This window comes from Hyla sarda, chromosome 4 (assembly GCF_029499605.1).
Source record: "Hyla sarda isolate aHylSar1 chromosome 4, aHylSar1.hap1, whole genome shotgun sequence".
NCBI classification, from domain to species: domain Eukaryota; kingdom Metazoa; phylum Chordata; class Amphibia; order Anura; family Hylidae; genus Hyla; species Hyla sarda.
In genome coordinates this window covers 53,272,572-53,287,868 of record NC_079192.1, presented here as the reverse complement: position 1 = coordinate 53,287,868, position 15,297 = coordinate 53,272,572, and the positions used below count along the sequence as shown (strand labels likewise).

The 15,297-nt window shown below is 44.4% G+C and overlaps 1 protein-coding gene across 1 annotated transcript in view; it reads left to right on the top strand.

Annotated features, from left to right (window-relative positions):
* The first annotated feature begins 3,881 nt into the window (after nucleotides 1-3,881).
* Nucleotides 3,882-15,297, top strand: part of FGFR1 (fibroblast growth factor receptor 1) — a 115,141-nt gene continuing 103,725 nt past the window's right edge. Inside the window, exon 1 of the mRNA XM_056570946.1 lies at nucleotides 3,882-3,900. Within this exon, the coding sequence (XP_056426921.1) occupies nucleotides 3,898-3,900 (3 nt within the window). The 5' untranslated portion in view covers nucleotides 3,882-3,897. The remainder of the gene's footprint in view (nucleotides 3,901-15,297) is intronic.

Genomic DNA, 15,297 nt, shown 5'->3' with positions numbered 1-15,297 from the left:
GAAAACATTGGTTTAAGGAAGGCATCTATGAGCTATGGAGTTAACGTCTAAAAATTGTTACTAAAAAGTTGAATTCCCGGTAATAGTCAGGGAACATACATCCCAACCCAAAAGGAGTGGAGACACGTTGAATATATTGGAACAAAAACATAGAGCTTAAACAAATATACAGACTGGGATCTTTGAACCCAGATGTCCTCAATGTGAAATTTAAAGGGGTACTCCAGCCCGGTCCAAAGGATAAGGGATAAGATGCCTGATTGCGGGAGTCCCGCCGCTTGCATTGAGGGGGCGGAGCGTGACGTCAAACAGGGGCAGAGCCAGGACATCAAGATACTCTGGCCCCGTGATCGTGATTCATCAGACCCGGAGCGGCGGGACCCCCGCAATCAGGCATCTTAGCCCCTATCCTTTGGATCGGGTATAAGATGTCTTAGGGGCAGAGTAGCCCTTCAAAGTCTTAAATCTGTGCAGACAGGGCCCTCTGTTCAAAAGCCCCTGATCTGTATAACGTGTAGATACCTACAGAAAATTCACCTATCAAATGGGATTGCTCACTAAAAACTATAATTCTTTATATTATGTTGATTTTTCAGATCTTAAATAAACATATTTATTTTTGAAATTTCTTCCCTTTCTTTTGGTTTGTTTGGGTTTGTGGGTTTTCGCACTGTATTATATTGGATAATGCTTCCTCCTAAGATTAGGAGAAAATGTATCAGTCATTAAAAAGCCGGTCATAATAAATCCACCCGAGTATTAAATATGTAGAGGATGAAATATATACCAATATGTGATAGCCTGGGGGAGTTGGGTGTAGGGAGTGTAGCAGTGCGGTGACTAAAGGGTGTCTGGTTAACCCTTGCTATTCGTGACGCCAGGATGAGGGCTCCTCTGCAATGCTTGTCCTACCACCACCCTCCCCAAGAGCGATAAGGAGGTATAGAATAATGGAATGTCCACAACAGGAGAGTTTGCTGAAAACAGTTGGAACCTTTACTGAAGATTTTATGCAAGCTTCATAACAGTAACAGTCTCTACAAATGCAAATTCTCTTGGAGATTGACAAAGGTTGGGACCTTAAGCAATTTTAAGTCCTTAGACTGATATGCGCTGTTCCACTGGATTTAGGGGATTTAGTTGCGGTCCAGTAGTCACGCTAGCTTCAGCGGGGATTAGTTTAGAACTCACGGTTTAGTTTAGGCTGAGGCCGGTAGATTTTCAGGCCTAGTTTGTCTTTGAAAGTTGTGCAGATCCGTCCTGCTAGCAGCAACCCAAGAGAGCGATAATTGGTACAGCTCCCTTATATGGGCTAATTGGTCCAATACTGCTGTCAATCACCTTTACATAGGATTATGGGTAACATGTGACCTCCAAAGGTCCTCTAACATACCATAGAGGAATTAACCTGGTCACATGACCGAAGGTCCTGTGACGCTAAAAAGGTAAGCATACTATACATTATATTAAATTATTAAATATACATTATTATTATTAAATATGTACATATAAACATCACAGAATTAGAATAGAGGAGAGGCGACTAGGGGCTGTCCCACCTGGGGGACCCTACCTGAGTGCAGTTAGTCTGACTTTGGGGACCCCCATACAAGGTATGGTATGCAATACGGTACCGGGACACCACAAATACATGGGCCTTTGTAAAGTATACATGACTATGGAGTCTTTCTACATATATCTAATCCTATTATGTACCGAAGAGCCTAGAAACCCCTCACCTGCATCACATATGGAAAATTGATGTTACCGATAGTTTCACAGTCTGGGTTAAAAAAGACACATGACATCAAGTTCAACGATGGGAGGGGAGAAGATGAAGGGTTATCGGTAACCTTAGACAAGAAGTCTATACATATGCATTAAAGGATAGAAATCTTGTCTTAAGTCACTGATCCCCCTTCCTATACTTGGGAAATCCATTGTCTATATGGAAATAGTTTCTTCCAGGCTGCTTATAACTAATACCCTACAGATACTGGATGTAAAGTGAAATATATAGGTTTATGTGGTATGAATGAAATGACGTGTGTTAGCCGTTTAAGAGGTTTTATTGATTTTGGTGTCTTATATATTTCCTTCCACTATATTTTTCGATTGCTTTCTAGTGTGGGGATGCTTATGGATCAGTGATATTATCTATCTCTACCAGTATATATCTTAGCCAGTTTGCATCTTCTTACAGGTTTCAGCACAATTAAAGGGGTACTCCGGTACCCAGCGTTAGGAACATTTTGTTCCGAATGCTAGGAGCAGGCGGCAGGGGTCGTGACGTCACAGTTGAATGGGAAATGGATTATGTTGTATGGCATACAGCAGAATCTGTTTTTAGCATCTGTTTAACTTATATGCTTTTAAGCGTTAAGAGTATAAGCTGTATACATTAAAGGTAAACCCAAACACAGTGTAAATTAAGCCTGAATTATAGTGTTGGATGAGATCTGGCCCCATTGTTATCTCGGTTTTGTTATTTTTATTTTGTTCCCTACATATGAATACGTTTGTATTACACTATGCAGAGTGTTACAGCTCTGCTCCGGGTGAAGCCCTGATGTGAATGCATATCCACTTGGAATATAATTGGCTGCACATTGTCTATGCACAGAATATAATAATTATTGTAAACACGTTAATGAGTGATAGAATTATGTATCGCTTGCAGCTATGTTTGCTTGTAACATAGGAGTGTTGCCATGATTTTTTTTTTGGTGTATGATGGAATAAACATTATCCATACTCTTTCACTATTTTTGGAGTACTGTGGTTTTTAGATATTAGATATTTCTTGACCCTGATTAATATTATTGTGGTGGTCCAGTACAGGATGGTGTTTCCCCATTCCCTTCTCCTGCTCTGTCAGGCAGAGTCCCTTTATGTGACCAGGTGGCCCTCAAGTGACCTATGGGCTCTTTTCTAGACACCCCTATAAAAAGCAGGGGTGGAGCTACGATCTCTCTCTTAGTTCCTGCTGAGGTTCAGTGCAGTCGTCTCAGAGTGTGTCCAGAGCATTGGAGGCCTCAAGACTAAAGTCTGTAGCCACAAAGTCAGCCCAAGTAAGCTCAAAGTCATCTTCATGTCAATTGTCAAGTCAGTCAAGTCAAGTCTTCTATATAGTCACTGTGGCCTGCACTAAAGTGTCTCTACATACTTCAAGTCCCAGCAAGCCTGCAAGGTCCCCCTGTGTCCCCTCCTTGGGATATTGTCTGTACTGCATAGACTGTATAACTTGTCTACCCTCAGTAAAGCTACCATTGTCCATAACTTGGCGTCGGTGTCTTCAAGCTCGTGCCTAGCTTAGGACCAGCGGTATTACCTTCGGGTGGTTAAGGCTAAACCACGCCCTAGCTTCACGACAAGAAGGGGTTAATAACATCTGCCCCCAGGGTTAAAACATCTGCCCTACATTGCACCCCCGCATGTCACATTATCGTGCTGCTTCCTTGGAAACTGTAAAAAATTACCCATAGACAGGGTGATTCAAAAAGGATGGTGCACAATTATTGCCTCAGAACATACCAAAAATATTATAAGACACACCATGTATCCAAGTCTTATATACACACTCCAAATGTTACAAGTGATTTCCATTGGTGACATGGCAGACATCTAGATGGTGGTCCAGTTCTGACCAGAAGCAGCCAGCAGATGCTTGGATACGGATTCCATTTTTCAGTGATGCGTTGTCTCAGGTTGATAAGATCCCTGTGGGGAGGGGGGGGGGGGGGGGGGCAGTGGAATACACCGAGTCCTTGATGTAGCCCCACAAAAATAATTTGCACTCTGCCCCCCCCCCCCTCAGCCAAGGCCAATATAAATTAGCAGGAAGCTGCATAGGGCCCCATTCTTTCTGGCAGTCTCCCAGTTTCTGACTGGGAGCACATGGTAAGTGAGTTTTTACACCTGTTTACACTGGTGCAGTGCTGTGCGGCATTCATTGTTGCCACGGCGCTGTGTCTGTGGGGAGGCGTTGCCCAGGGACTGCTTTGAGTGGCATTGGGGCTGCTCTGCCAGTGGGTCATTCCCCCTGTGGGCACTGGTGTTGGGGCGGTGGTGGTCGCCACTCAGTGCTACGCCATTTTATGCTAGGGATCTTAGGGACCCACTACTTACAGGTGGCCGTGACGTGGCTAGTTGAAGTCATTTATATTAACTATTGACATGTTGTCCAGACAGCATCAAGTCCATGAGTTATAACTGGGTGACGCTAACTGTAGCCCCGGTTGGCCATTCAATCTGACTTATGCGCTCCATAGATGGAGCTCCTCAAAACGGGTCGGGCATTTGGCTTTGTAGTAAAGAGCGCTACCATGTGCTTCAGATGGTTTTTACTTACAACCGCCGAGGGTATCAGGACTGAGACCTGTTGTAATCTAACCTTTTTGACATGTCTGGACAACATCTAAACTTTTTGACGTGTCTGGACAACGTAGTAGGGGAAATCTCTCGAGACGTTGTCCGTTGTCTCATCTGAGCAAAGAAGACTGTCATCAAAACAGCTTTTAAGGGGCACTCCAGTGCCAAAAAGTTAAACAGATTTGTAAATTACTTCTATTTAAAAATATTAAAGGGGTTATCCAGGAAAAAACTTTTTTTTTATATATCAACAGGCTCCAGCAAGTTAAACAGATTTGTAAATTACTTCTATTAAAAAATATTAATCCTTTCAGTACTTATGAGCTTCTGAAGTTAAGGTTGTTCTTTTCTGTCTAAGTGCTCTCTGACGACACGTGTCTCGGGAACCGCCCAGTCTAGAAGAGGTTTGCTATGGGGAAGAGGTGTCATCAGAGAGCACTTAGACAGAAAAGAACAAACTTAACTTCAGAAGCTCATAAGTACTGAAATGATTAAGATTTTTTTAATAGAAGTAATTTACAAATCTGTTTAACTTTCTGGAGCCAGTTGATATATACAAAAAAAAGTTTTTCCCTGGATAACCCCTTTAATCCTTCCAGTACTTATCAGCTGCTGTATGCTCCACAGGAAGTTGTGTAGTTCTTTCCAGTCTGACCACAGTGATCACTGCTGACACCTCTGTCCATTTCAGGAACTGTCCAGAGCAGGATAGGTTTGCTATGGGGATTTTCTCCTGCTCTGGACAGTTCCTGAAATGGACAGATGTGTCAGCAAAGAGCGCGGTGTTCAGACTAGAAAGAACTAAACAACTTCCTGTGGAGCATACAGCAACTGATAAGTACTGGAAGGATTAAGATTTTTAAAAAGAAGTGATTTACAAATCTGTAAAAAAAATCTGTAAAAAAAATGTAAAAATAAAATGCTTTCCACTGGAGTAACCCTTTAACCCCTTAACGACGCAGGACGTATATTTACGTCCTGCGCCGGCTCCCGTGATATGAAGCGGGATCGCGCCGCGATCCCGCATCATATCGCGTGGGTCCCGGTGCTAATCAACGGCCGGGACCCGCGGCTAATACCACACATCGCCGATCGCGGCAATGTGCGGTATTAACCCTTTAGAAGCGGCGGTCAAAGCTGACCGCCGCTTCTAAAGTGAAACTGAAAGTATCCCGGCTGCTCAGTCGGGCTGTTCGGGACCGCCGCGGTGAAATCGCGGCGTCCCGAACAGCTGATCGGACACCGGGAGGGCTCTTACCTGCCTCCTCGGTGTCCGATCGACGAATGACTGCTCCGTGCCTGAGATCCAGGCAGGAGCAGTCAAGCGCCGATAATGCTGATCACAGGCGTGTTAATACACGCCTGTGATCAGGATGAGAGATCAGTGTGTGCAGTGTTATAGGTCTCTATGGGACCTATAACACTGCAAAAAAAAAGTAAATAACCCCTTCCCTAATAAAAGTTTGAATCACCCCCCTTTTCCCATAAAAAAAATAAAACAGTGTAAAAAAAAAAAAAAATAAACATATGTGGTATCGCCGCGTGCGTAAATGTCCAAACTATAAAAATATATCATTAATTAAGCCGTACGGTCAATGGCGTACGCGCAAAAAAATTCCAAAGTCCAAAAAAGCGTATTTTGGTAACTTTTTATAACATTAAAAAATGAATAAAAAGTGATCAAAAAGTCAGATCAAAACAAAAATCATACCAATTAAAAACTTCAGATCACGGCGCAAAAAATGAGTCCTCATACCGCCCCGTACGTGGAAAAATAAAAAAGTTATAGGGGTCAGAAGATGACATTTTTAAACGTATAAATTTTCCTGCATGTAGTTATGATTTTTTCCAGAAGTGCGACAAAATGAAACCTATATAAGTAGGGTATCATTTTAACTGTATGGACCTACAGAATAATGATAAGGTGTCATTTTTACCGAAATATGCACTGCGTAGAAACGGAAGCCCCCAAAAGTTACAAAATGGCGGTTTTTTTTCGATTTTGTCGCACAATGATTTTTTTTTCCGTTTCGCCGTGCATTTTTGGGTAAAATGACTAATGTCACTGCAAAGTAGAATTGGCGACGCAAAAAATAAGCCATAATATGGATTTTTAGGTGGAAAATTGAAAGGGTTATGATTTTTAAAAGGTAAGGAGGAAAAAACGAAAGTGCAAAAACGGAAAAACCCTGAGTCCTTAAGGGGTTAAATGAAGGTAGAAAAAGCAGAAGGTTAGTAACATAGTTCATAAGGTTGAAAAAAGACCAGAATCCATCAAGTTCAACCTATATATTTAATGAGTCCCTACTGAGTTGATCCAGAGGAAGCCAAAAAACCCTCATACTAGAAGTAAAAATTTCTTCCCGACTCCAATATGGCATCAGAATAAAAGTAGTCTTAAACTATGGCCCTCCAGATGATGCAAAACTTCAACTCCCAGCATGCCCGGACAGCCAACGGCTGTCCGGGCATGCTGGGAGTTGGAGTTTTGCAACATTTGGAGGGCCACAATTTGAGACCACTGGCAAAAATTTCTACTGCGAAACATCAGTCAACCATTAAAGGGGTATTCTGCCCCTAGACATCTTATCCCCTATCCAAAGGATAGGGGATAAGATGTCAGATCGCCGCGGTCCCGCTGCTGGGGACCCCTGGGATCCCCGCTGCGGCACCGCGCTATCATTACAGCACAGAGCGAGTTCGCTCTGTGCGTAATGACGGGCGATACAGGGGCCGGAGCATCGTTACGTCACGGCTCCACCCCTCGTGATGTCACGGCCTGCCCCTTTCAATACAAATCTATGGGAGGGGGCGCGGCGGTCGTCACGCCCCCTCCCATAGACTTGCATTAAGGGGACGGGCCGTGATGTCACGAGGGGCGGCGCCATGACGTCACGCTGCTCCGTCCCCCGTATCGCCCGTCATTACGCACAGAGCAAACTCGCTCTGTGCTGTAAAGATAGCGGGGTGCCGCAGCGGCGATCCCGGGGCTCCCCAGCAGCGGGACCGCGGCAATCTGACATCTTATCCCCTATCCTTTGCCTAGAGGATAAGATGTCTAGGGCCGGAATACCCCTTTAAGAACTTAATAGAACAATGTAGGGTTATATTTGGATACCAAAGCTAAGGACACCCTACACCCCTTTAGAAATCCCCCCCTGGCATGGATTTTCAGCTGTTCCCACCTAGAAGCAGGAGGTGGGAAATCTTTGTTGATGTTGTGCACAGCGGTAAGACCCCTCAGATGTTCTCACTGGAAAAGCAGAAGGGGAAAAGAAAGTGTACAGCTGACCCTCCAGGGACACCAGAAGGTGAAGACGTTACCCAGAGCTCCATCTGGTCATGTCATGTGGACAGGAGATGATGGATTTAGGGAGGTATCTCATGTACTTCCCTGGTGAGGTTGAGGCCTGAATGGAACGAATGAAGAAGAAGAATTCAACTCTCCCACGAGTATTGGGAAAGGAAATCCATAACATGAATTCATGAGCAGCAAATACGACCACAAGTTCTGCGTTTCTTTTTTAAGATCAAATATATTATATTTCGAAATGTAGGTATAATAGATAAAAACCTTATTTTAGGCTACTTGTATTTTCTATTACAGATCTGGTACCATTCTAGCTACTCATCATTTCTGCTAGTGGTTGGTATTGAAAGAGCTTTCTGTCCAGAAACAGCGCCAATCCTGTCCATGGGTTATGACCGGTATTGCAGCTCATCCCTAGTGAAGTTAATGGGGCCAAACTGAAAGAAGCACAGCCAATGTACAATGCTGGCGCTGTTTAGGGGGCACGGAAAGAAGTCCCTCTCATCATGGACACCCCTTCTGTGAACTTTCTCCTAGGGATTTATTTATAACTGGATTGAAAATTCTAAATAATCGATCACAGAACTACAAGTGTTTCATGTTTAATAGACAGGGATTTGTCACTGAAGTTGTTAAATAAGCCACATTTTAATAAAGGGAACTTGTTATCACTTTCATGCTGCCTGAACCACAAGTCATTGGGGTGCTCCCTGGTGGTATCTTCTCACTTGTCTTGATTGATAGATTTCTTGATAGATAGATAGTGGGTATAGCTAGATTTATTAATATTAGCTAGTGGGGTGAGGAGAAGCTGTCGGGGAGCACCCTGATGACTGGTGGTTCAGGCAGCATAGAAGTGATGACAGGTCCCCTTTAAAGATAGACGGATAGATGATAGATAGATAGATAGATATGAGATAGATAGATATGAGATAGATATGAGAGATAGATAGATAGATAGATAGATATGAGATAGATAGATATGAGATAGATAGATAGAAAGATATGAGATAGATAGATATGAGATAGATAGATATGAGATAGATAGATATGAGATAGATATGAGATAGATATGAGATAGATAGATATGAGATAGATAGATAGATAGATAGATAGATAGATATGAGATAGATAGATATGAGATAGATAGATAGATAGATAGATAGATATGAGATAGATAGATAGACAGATATGAGATAGATAGATATGAGATAGATAGATATGAGATAGATAAATATGAGATAGATAGATATGAGATAGATAGATAGATATGAGATAGATAGATAGATATGAGATAGATATGAGATAGATAGATATGAGATAGATAGATAGATATGAGATAGATAGAAAGATATGAGATAGATATGAGATAGATAGATATGAGATAGATAGATATGAGAGAGATAGGAGATAGATAGAGATAGATAGAGATATGAGATAGATAGATATGAGGTAGATATGATAGATAGATAGATATGATAGATAGATAGATATGAGATAGATAGATAGATAGATATGATAGATAGATATGAGATAGATAGGAGATAGATAGAGATAGATGGATATGAGATAGATAGATATGAAATAGATAGATAGATAGATATGAGGTAGATATGAGAGATAGATAGATATGATAGATAGATAGATAGATATGAGATAGATAGATAAATAGATATTAGATGGATAGATAAATAGATAGATATGAGATAGTTCTATGCTGCCTTATTTAATATAATTCAATATTTACTTAAAGAAAAAACAACCGGTCTTCTTATGACACTTCTGCAAAATGTATGTGGAAAATCAGGAATTAGGTGTCACGGTACAAGATGGCTTCTATCCATGGCAAATATTTACCCAGGATCTGGCTGTAGATGGAAGGAAAGTGGTTCTCACCTAGAAATCAATCATGCCAAAAGGTGGACTGCATTAACACTTTCCTCTCCCCTGCATTCCTCCAGTCAGTGAGGGGATTGTCATTACAGAAGTGTTTGGTGTCCATTACTATGGGAGGCCTCCAGCCCTGAACCTACTAATACCTTGTAAGGCTATGTTCACACATGAGTAGGGGATATCTTAGCTTTTTTGTTCATCTGCTCTGTCCGGTGGATTCCCTGCATGGCGGACATTGGAGACAGGGCCGGTTTTAGGCTTAGAGTGGCCCTGGGCAAAAATCAAAAGTGTGGCCCCAAAAGTCGTAATAGTGCACTAACCAGATTTGCACATTTTTGGTCACTTCAAATACCATAAAAAAAATATCTAAAAGCAATTGAAAAGTCCCATCAAAACAAAAATGGTACCGATAACTACAAATCACAGCGCAAAAAATGCCCCTCTTACATCACCATATACAAAAAGAAAAAGAGTTATAGGGATCAGAATAGTACAATTTTATATTTTTGTATAGTTCCCCCACATTAGGTTGTCAGTATAGTTCCTCCACATTAGGTTGGCAGCCTAGTTCCCCACATTATTTTGGCAGCCTAGTTCCCCCACATTAGGTTGGCAGTATAGTTCCCCCCACATTAGGTTGGCAGTATAGTTCCCCTACATTAGGTTGGCAGTATAAGTCCCCCCCCCCCCCCACATTAGGTTGGCAGTATAGTTCCCCCACATTAGGTTGGCTGTATAGTTCCCCCACATTAGGTTGGCAGTATAGTTCCCCCACATTAGGTTGGCTGTATAGTTCCCCCCACATTAGGTTGGCAGTATAGTTCCCTCACATTAGGTTGTAGTTCCCCCACATTAGGTTGGCAGTATAGTTCCCTCACATTAGGTTGTAGTTCCCCCACATTAGGTTGGCAGTATAGTTCCCTTACATTAGTTTGGCAGTATAATTCCCCTACATTAGGTTGGCAGTATAGTTCCCCCACATTAGGTTGACAGTATGTTCCCCCACATTAGGTTGTAGTTCCCCCACATTAGGTTGGCAGTATGTTCCCCCACATTAGGTAGGCAGTATAGTTCCCCCACATTAGGTTGTAGTTCCCCCACATTAGGTTGGCGGTATAGTTCCCCCACAGACATACAGCCTTCAGCCATATACAGTGTATGGCTGGATGCTGTATGTCTGTGTACTGCCCCACTTCAGTGCTCTGTCCATTGCTCCTCTGGTCAGGGGACACGATCTACTGCTATGGCCTATAGGTCATAGCAGTAGGTCCCGGGATGCGAGGAGCGGTGGTCGGAGCACCGAAGCTGACATGCCGCTGGTAAATTACCAGGCCGCCAGCGCACTTCCTCCTCCACAATGCTCCGAAGCTCCGTTTCTCCGTTCCTATGGGCGCACGCACGGGACGTCAGTGACTACGTGCACTACCTCCCGGCAGCCCCTGCATTTTTAAAGTTAATGCAGGGCTGCAGAAAGGTAATCGGGACATCCTTGTGTCCCCAAAAAGATCTTTCGGGAAACAGGGATGTCCCGAATGTGACGGGGGCCCTGGGGGATAGGGGCCCTGGGCAATTGCCTGGTTTGCCCCACCTCAACGCTAGCCCTGACTGTAGATGAGAAGCAATTTTCTAGTAGGCCCATCTACTACTACTAACACTTCAGATGTTGCAAAACTACAACTGCCAGCCAACGGCTGTCCGGGCATGCTGGGAGTTGTAGTTTTGCAACATCTGAAGGGCCACCGTTTGGAGACCACCGCACTAGAAGATCTTATGGCCTTGTAGTGATAAATTCGACCCAAATCAAATTTTTTCATAAAATTTGGCGAATCGTCCAAATTGAATTTTTCAAAAGTTCGCTCATCTCTATTTATAACAGCTTAATTCCCAAAGTCCAGATACATACTCATTAGGGGAAATTTATCAAAACCTGTCCAGAGAAAAATTTGCCGAGTTGCCCATAGCAACCAATCAGATCGCTTCTTTAATTTTTGAAAAGGCCTCTGAAAAATGAAAGAAGCAATCTAACTGGTTGCTATGGGAAACTGGGAAACTTTTCCTCTTCACAGGTTTTGGTAAATCTCCCGCATTGACTTTCTGTAAGACTGTGTGAGAGAGATGTGGAGATTAGATTGTGAGCCTCAGCGGGGACCTTCTGTGTACAGCGTTCCAGAATATGTTGGTGCCCTGTTAGCAATGGGAATTAAAGGAGTACCATGGTACAGGAAGACTTATCCCCTATCCAAAGGATAGTGGATAAGTGTCTGATCGCAGGGGGTTCCTGTACGGATCTCCTGCACGGCACCCCGGAAGTCGCCAGGAATGGAGCATGTCGGCCCTCCCCCTCCATGTATATCTACGGGAGAGTCGGAGATACCCGAATGCTGTGTCTCCGTCTCTCCCATAGAGATACATGGAAGGGACATGTTGACAAGCAATTTGTGCGGGGGTCGACATGCTCCATTTCTGAGGACTGTCGGGGTGCAGGAGATTGCGGAGGGTCCCACTTTGCATAGGGGATAATTGTTCCCAGGGCCGGCTCTGCCTATAGGCAAAATTGGCCGCCAACTAGAGCAAACTCTTGATGGGGGTGCCGATCTGCCCACAGCAATAAGGTTAGCCAGCATCCAAAGCACCCACCCATCCAGCAAAACTCTGCCACCCCAGTAGTAGGGTGATAACATGAGGAGGAGGTTTGTGACAGTGTGTCACTCCAGTAGTAAGGTGATTACATGTGGAGGAGGTTTGTTACAGTGTGTCACCCCAGTAGTAAGGTGATTACATGAGGAGGAGGTTTGTGACAGTGTGTCACCCCAGTAGTAAGGTGATTACATGAGGAGGAGGTTTGTGACAGTGTGTCACCCCAGTAGTAAGGTGATTACATGAGGAGGAGGTTTGTTACATTGTGTCCCCCCAGTAGTAAGGTGATTACATGTGGAGGAGGTTTGTTACAGTGTGTCACCCCAGTAGTAAGGAGATTACATGAGGAGGAGGTTTGTTACAGTGTCACCGCAGTAGTAAGGAGATTACATGAGGAGGGGTTTGTTACAGTGTGTCACCCCAGTAGTAAGGTGATTACATGAGGAGCAGGTTTGTTACAGTGTGTCACCCCAGTAGTAAGGATATTACATGAGGAGGAGTTTGTTACAGTGTGTCACCCCAGTAGTAAGGAGATTACATGAGGTGAAGTTTTGTTACAGTGTGTCACCCCAGTAGTAAGGTGATTACATGAAGAGGAGGTTTGTTACAGTGTGTCACCCCAGTAGTAAGGAGATTACATGAGGAGGGGTTTGTTACAGTGTGCCACCCCAGTAGTATGGTGGGGCGTGTCAAATGGTGGAACCAATGGGCAGGGTCAAGGGAAATCTAGCTTTCGCCTAGGGTCGCAAAAATCCTTGCCCCAGGCTTGAGTGTTCCTGCACCACAGTACTCCTTTCAGCCAAATTCAACCATGCCTAAATGCCGCATACACATGCTCATTCAGCTCGGCTGGGCATCCATGTGTTTGGATTGGAGAGAAACTCTCAGATCATACATCATACAGGTCTAGAAAAACAGAGCTAATTTATTTAAAAAATAGAGCCACCCCTGTCATCAGGTTGTGTGTGGTATTACAACTTGGCTCCATTCACTTCAATGGAACTGAGTTGTAATTCCACATACAACCTGAGGACAAAAACTCAAAAAAACTAAAACTGTGGCGTTTCTTCTGACCCTTTTTCCACCTGTGTAGAAATGCCAATTTTTTTATCCTTTTTCAGTTTTTCACTGCCTTCAGGGAGCCACTCTCTGGGTCAAATGCAGGGCAGCTGGTGGACGGAGTGTAAGGAGGTAAGCATCACTACTTTCCTGCGCTGGCTGTATAGTATCCAGCGGTGCATAGCAGAACTACTTACCTCCGTCCAGCTATATAGTGTGGTGTCCACAGGGTTTAAGTAAGAATACCTAATCACTTCGTGACGCCAGGGAACCGTTATCCTATACACGGTCCGAGGTTGGAGACAGCTTCTCCTGGGCCAGACACAGGGAGTAAATGAACACACCGATGTAAGGTTATGGATAACTGTCTTTACTGAGCTGGTGCAGATGGTAATACATGTACAGCTGGCTTTAGGTGAGAGAGTGCAGCGTAACCCCTTGGGAGCCCTGTTGCCTTGCTGGGACTTGTGGTGCACCAAACAGATTAATACTGACTTGTGAGACAGAAGATTGAGTCCTTGTAGTTAGGGTCCTGTCAAGGTACTGAAGACTTGTCCACAGGGGCATGAATTTCCTCCTTGCGAGTAATCCTGGCAGGATGACCAGTTGAGAGATTAGATTTGAGCTAGGCCTCTCCTCAGAGCACACGACACACAGCACACCTGAGCTAAGCTGTTGCTCAGGAGCCACACTAGGGTGAACTGACTAACTCCTCTCCCACACCTCACTATACAGGGGAGACTTTAGGGGTTCCCATTGGAAGGCCGGGCCACATGGGGTTCCCTGCTCTCAATTAAAGGTACAGTTCACATATAAAACATATACAGTGGTCCCTCAACATACGATGATAATTTGTTCCAAACGACCCATCGTTTGTCGAATCCATCGTATGTTGAGGGATTCGTGCAATGTAAAGTATAAGAAGCTGTACTCACCTTTCCCCGCCGCTCCGGACCAGGTCCTCACCACTCCCGATGCTGTCCCAGGGGCTCCCGCTGCTGTCCCGCTGCTCCGGTGTCTTCTTCGCGATCCTCCGGTGTCTTGCGCATCTTCTGCAGGGTCCGGGCCTCGCTTTTTGGTGACGTTATTATGCTGCTGCGCCGGCACGGCGTGCGTAGTGACGTAATAACAACGCCGGAAAGCGAGGCCCGGACCCTGGAGAAGATGCAGAAGATGCTGGAGGATCGCGAAGTGGACACGGAGCAGCGGGAATAGGTAAGCGAACCTGCCCGGGATGCTTAAACTGCTATCCGACAGCAGCTTAAGCATTTTGCGCTGTCGGATAGCAGTTAATGCGATGTCCCCGACATATAAAAGCATCGTATGTCGATGCTGACATCGACATGTGATGGCCTCTGAGAGGCCATCGTATGTCTATTTTATCATATGTCGGGGCCATCGCATGTCGGGGGGTTGCCGTATACATATAACAATAATAGAATTAATTTAAGAAAATATATTATCTGACATTATAATTCACACATAATTGATTTAACTGTAGAACTCTGTTGTGCCCAACACCTTGTGCTGCCAAGCTGCCCAAGACAGTCCAAAGCCACAGGACAGCCACTGGTGCTGGGACACCACAATAGTATATACACTATTCTGATGGGAGTCCCACTGCTAAACAGCCACAGGGACAGCTCATTTTGGGCAAAAGATATACATTTTATACTTTCTGCCTAGCAAGAATATACAGTAAAGCAGCAATCTGTATAGATCCCTGATTTACAGTAACCCCCTGCCGTGCTAAGTGCTATGCTGTGTAGCGCAACTTAAAGGGGTACTCCGGCCCTAATACATCTTATCCCTATCCAAAGGATAGGGAATAAGTTGTATGATCGCAGGGTCCAGCCACTGGGGACCCCCGCAATCTGTCATTCCGCACCCACCTTTGTTAGCGCTCCGCAGCGCTGGAGGCTCCAAGTGTGAAGCGTGACGACCATGGGGCCGGAGAATTGTGACGTCACAACTCCACCCCCGTGTGATGTCAAGCCCCGCCCCCTCTATGGGAGGGGGCACAACGG